The sequence below is a fragment of the Pinus tabuliformis genome, chromosome 7 (assembly GCF_031772625.1).
Source record: "Pinus tabuliformis cultivar Carrire ecotype Pingquan chromosome 7, CPIR1, whole genome shotgun sequence".
Classification (NCBI taxonomy): domain Eukaryota; kingdom Viridiplantae; phylum Streptophyta; class Pinopsida; order Pinales; family Pinaceae; genus Pinus; species Pinus tabuliformis.
Window position 1 is genome coordinate 1,693,644,513 of NC_142293.1, and position 4,478 is coordinate 1,693,648,990.

The 4,478-nt window shown below is 36.0% G+C and overlaps 1 protein-coding gene across 1 annotated transcript; it reads left to right on the forward strand.

The window, feature by feature from the left end:
• Positions 1–1,064: 1,064 nt before the first annotated feature.
• LOC149255036 (protein CDC73 homolog) lies at positions 1,065–3,743 on the forward strand. The gene is made up of 3 exons (XM_089460296.1): positions 1,065–2,486; positions 2,675–2,757; positions 2,961–3,743. The coding sequence occupies exons 1-3, from the start codon at positions 1,400–1,402 to the stop codon at positions 3,060–3,062; spliced, it is 1,272 nt and encodes a 423-aa protein (XP_089316422.1). The 5' UTR covers positions 1,065–1,399; the 3' UTR covers positions 3,063–3,743.
• Positions 3,744–4,478: the final 735 nt, after the last annotated feature.

Here is a 4,478-nt window from a genome sequence, read left to right on the forward strand (position 1 = left end):
TGTAAAGGTCACTTGTTTGAAACTCTTATGAAAAAAAATCAGCCATGCTAAAAGCTAGTGTTAGTGTAGCCCATGCCAAACGTGATCTCTAAATGAGTTTAACAACTTAAATAACAACCACCCAAACACACTTCACTCAAAAATCACATAACTTAGAAAAAAAATTATTATTTAATAAATAATATTCAACTATTTATCCATTAATATATATTAACTGTAACAATTTCATTAAAAATATTATTAAAACGATCCAATAAAATTAATTATTATTTTTAATTTTAATATTATTTTTATTGAAAGTAAATCATAATACTCTTTACCATACCTAAAACTAAAAATAACCATGATCATCGTCTTTTCATTTGATTGCCATTGGTTAAGAGTCAATTTCAACTTCATTTATAGTATTGGTTTTATATTTTTAATATATTTTTTTCAATCTCAATTTAAATTTAAGAACCATTTTATTTTGTTTTATAGTATAATTAAAATTATTTATGGGTATAGATAAATTAATTTGAGTGGGTTTAGTTATAGAAAAAGATTAAAGATGGAAGTCATTTTAAGATATTTAATAAATTACACACAATTTTAATGATAAACATAGCTATTATCAATATGGTCTTTTCATTTGTTTATTTATTGTATTGGTTTTTGTATATTTTTAATATTATTTTTTTAATTAAAATTAAAATTAAAAATAAAAATTATTTTGTTGCATTTAAGTTTATGTGATTTATATCAAAATTAATGAGAAATATTTTGGCGAAAATCATATTGTAAAAATTATTTTATTTTATTTAGTAGTATAATTTAAATTATCTAACAAATTATTTATGGAGTATAAATGAGTTAATTTAAATGGGTTTAGTTCTTGTCAGATTATATATTTAAACTTCATAGAAATAAGTTAACAATGGAAGCCACTTTAGGATGCCCACTGAACCTCCTATGATCGTAGTGATAAATGTCACTCTGGGAGATTAATACTTCATGCTTCTTCTGTACTTATAGGTTGGCCCTAACTTGCCTATGTATATTGTTTTTAAATACCATGAACATATGTAAAAACAAAATATAAGAAACATTTTTGCTGATCAAATGCTACTTCCTACTTTACATGTGCCACTCAGATTATATGCCACCAGGGATTTTCTGAAAAGCTTTGTTCAAGGTTTGAAGTACCTGTAACCTGTGAATGTTCTCGAGAAATGTTTACCATAATATTTCTTTGATTGTTTCTTCTCTACGGAATTTTTACAACACTAATACTTATTCTCTACGGTGTCTACTATACTAATTCTCTCGGCCTCTTTGCTGCTCTTGGATTCTTCATAGCTGCAAGCGCTCTGTTAACTTATCCAACGGTCACATCGTCTAAGCTTCCCTCAGACCATCCATGGACCCTCTCACAGTCCTCCGCGACTACACAACCCGCGGCGAGCTGGAGAAAATAAGTCGCCTCCCTGGCTCTCCCGACGAATTCCTTTTCGGGGATGAATATCGCTTACCGTGCACCCTGGAAACCGCGTACAGAGCCAAGCAAGGCGGGCTTTACACCGTCGAATCCCTCCTCTTCTTCCTTAACAACTCCCACCTCAAGCACACTGATTACCTCCAGCAAGCCCGCGTTCACAGGTTCCAGATCGTCTCCTTACCCGACCGTAAACCGCTATTGGACTATCTGCAGGGTAAAATCAACTCCACCGATGCCATACAGCCCGTTCTGAAACCTGCCATCGAGGAATACCGCCCCGAGGATCCTGGATTGTTCAACAAAAGGCCCAGGGAAGAGACAGACGGAAAGGGGTCTCCAGAAAACCAGATTAACGCGGATAACCACGCTGGGATCGACTGGATTGAGCTGATTAGGGTTTTGGAGAAACCCTTGAAGGACAGAGAAGCCCTTCTGGAGTGCAGGAATAAGAATTTTCAGCACGTTATTGCGATGGCAAATAAGAAGGACGAAGAAAGAAAAGTGCCAGAAAAGGAAAATTTACAGACACCCAATAAGGGCATCAAGAGACCCTTTGAAGAAAAAGGGTTTGAGAAGGATCTTGGGATTGATATTGGGGGAAAATACAGTAAGCAGAACGATGGGTTGAAGGGAAATCCCAGGCTATCCTCAGCATTTAATGCTGGCATTAAATGTAACAGCAGTAGTGTTGGTGAGGGTGTGCCTATAATTCTTGTTCCCAGTGCCTTCCAGACCCTCTTGAATATGTACAATGTGAAGGAATTTTTGGAGGATGGGGTTTACCATACCCCTGATGCCAAGGTGAAGGAGATGCTCAAGAAGCCAGAGTGTATTACTATCCAGAGGAAGAGTGGCCGTGACAGGACAGGGTTTACGTTTGAGGTGAGGGATAAACCATCCGCATTGTCGCCCAGTGACTGGAGTCGTGTCGTTGCGGTGTTCGTGCTTGGGAAGGAATGGCAGTTCAAGGATTGGCCTTTCAAGGACCATGCAGAGATATTCAATAAAAGTAAGTTTTCCTTTTCCTATTTAATTTTCCTGCGTCCATCCGACCCCACAAACACCATGGGTTGAATTCTCAAACTTAATGCTTTGTTGCAGGAGGTAAGGTGATCAAGATTTATCGGATTTTCTTTTCAATTGTAATGTCATGCGGATGGTATGTCAATATCTAATAGATGGTGTTGATGTTTACAGTCCTGGGGTTTTACATTCGCTTTGAAGATGACAGTGTGGAGTCTGCTAAATCTGCGAGGCAGTGGAATGTGAAGATAGTTACGGTATGAGATTTAGACTTTTCTGTTACTGTTCGAGTATTGTCAAGTTTCGAGCTCTGCTTCTATAACAAGCTGCTTATGGATTTGTCTTGTTCCAGATGATGGGATAAATTTCAGTCTATTAGAGATTATTGTATCATGTACGCTCATTTATTTTGCCATTAATTTTGTCTGCTTATTGTTTAGCTCGTGTAATTTACTTGCAGATTAGCAAACATAAGCGGCATCAAGATAAAGCTGCAGCAATAGAGATTTGGGAGAAGCTGGATGCATACATGCGGGCTAGGAGGTCCAACTCAACATTCTAAATACCAGTGTTCATAGTATTGTCTAGAGGCTGCCTTTATGAATGTATTTGCCATATATATTAAAATGCCTTTAATGGGAGATCCTTGAGCTGCCACAATATTTGTTGCAGCCACAGATTCTCACTGTTGAAGCACATGGATTAGGTAGTTTTCTATCCCATTATTATAATGTTGCAAATTCCAATTCACAGATACTCTTGAGCTGCTCAGCTCAAAGCAGATTGGAATGGTCATATGCAACTGAAGGCTGTTTACACCACTACGTAAAGGTAGAATATACCTTTTTTTCTGGCAGCAAAATGCGGTATAGTATCAGACACTGTTTGGAATTTTCTCTGTACATCCTGCTTGTTGAATTGTATCCACTAAAAGGCCCTTGTTAGGTGGGGCCTACATTTGGCGCATGTAAATGTCAGGTAAAGGTTTTTAAGGGCTTACTTACCTCATAATGTTGTTTAGAATGATGTAAAATTTGAAGTTCTATGCACTGAAGTCCTGAAACAATTGTCATAGGCGAGTTAGAGGCTTCATCGCTATAAATTGAGAGTTTTTGGTAAGATGGTTAAGTCTCTATCTCGCTATAAATTGTGAGAAAGTTTTTGGTAAGATGGTTCTGTTGGCTGAAACTTTTACATGCGAATTCGCTGTAAATTGAGAGTTTTTTGGTAAGATGGTTCTGTTGGCTGAAAACTTTACATACGAACTCGCTATAAATTTAGAGTTTCTGATAAGATGGTTATGTTGGCTGAAATCTTTATATGCCCTGTTTTCCAGGGTTATCCCATACTTGATTGCTTGGGCTTGTATCCAGTATTTTCCGAAAAATGCTATTCAAAAGTGCCTGACTACGTCTTGTCCAAATTCCTTTTGCTTTTGTAGGGTGTGTCAGGTTCCATCTGACAAGCATAAATATTCTCACCGAAGACATCTTTTACTACTTGATTTTACAGAGTTTAGTCTGCTATATAATGCACAAATTTTGTGAACTTCCTATCGCGTGATCACTTAATTAAGATTAGCATAAGCATGCTGTAGCATTGATAGTGTGGGGATTCTTTTAGAAGCTGTAAAAGATTTATTGCATTTTGTTTTGTAATAATTCTTTTTTATTCAACAAGTTCAATTTTTTTTTTTGAGACATTCGTAGAAGGAAGGAAGACAGGCATGTATAAAAGAAAGGGAGACATTCCAGAGATGAGATGAAGAAAGGGAGACATATTTAGATTAGGGATATGTAAGGAAAGGGAGAAATGTGAGAGATATTTAGATTCAGTGATATGGAGGAAATGGTGATATTCTAGATATATAGATTTATTTAGACTTATTAGGTGTATATATTTTAATTAAATTCCCCATTTTTTTTCAAAGCAATTAAATAATAATATTGGACACAATAATATCTATGCAAGAAAAGAT

Bases quoted from the DNA above. Each gene is read 5' to 3' on its own strand.
- LOC149255036 (XM_089460296.1), top strand. From the start codon at position 1,400: ATGGACCCTCTCACAGTCCTCCGCGACTACACAACCCGCGGCGAGCTG. The intron at 2,487-2,674 runs GTAAGTTTTCCT...TGATGTTTACAG, and splicing joins TGCAGAGATATTCAATAAAA to TCCTGGGGTTTTACATTCGC. The intron at 2,758-2,960 runs GTATGAGATTTA...ATTTACTTGCAG, and splicing joins GGAATGTGAAGATAGTTACG to ATTAGCAAACATAAGCGGCA.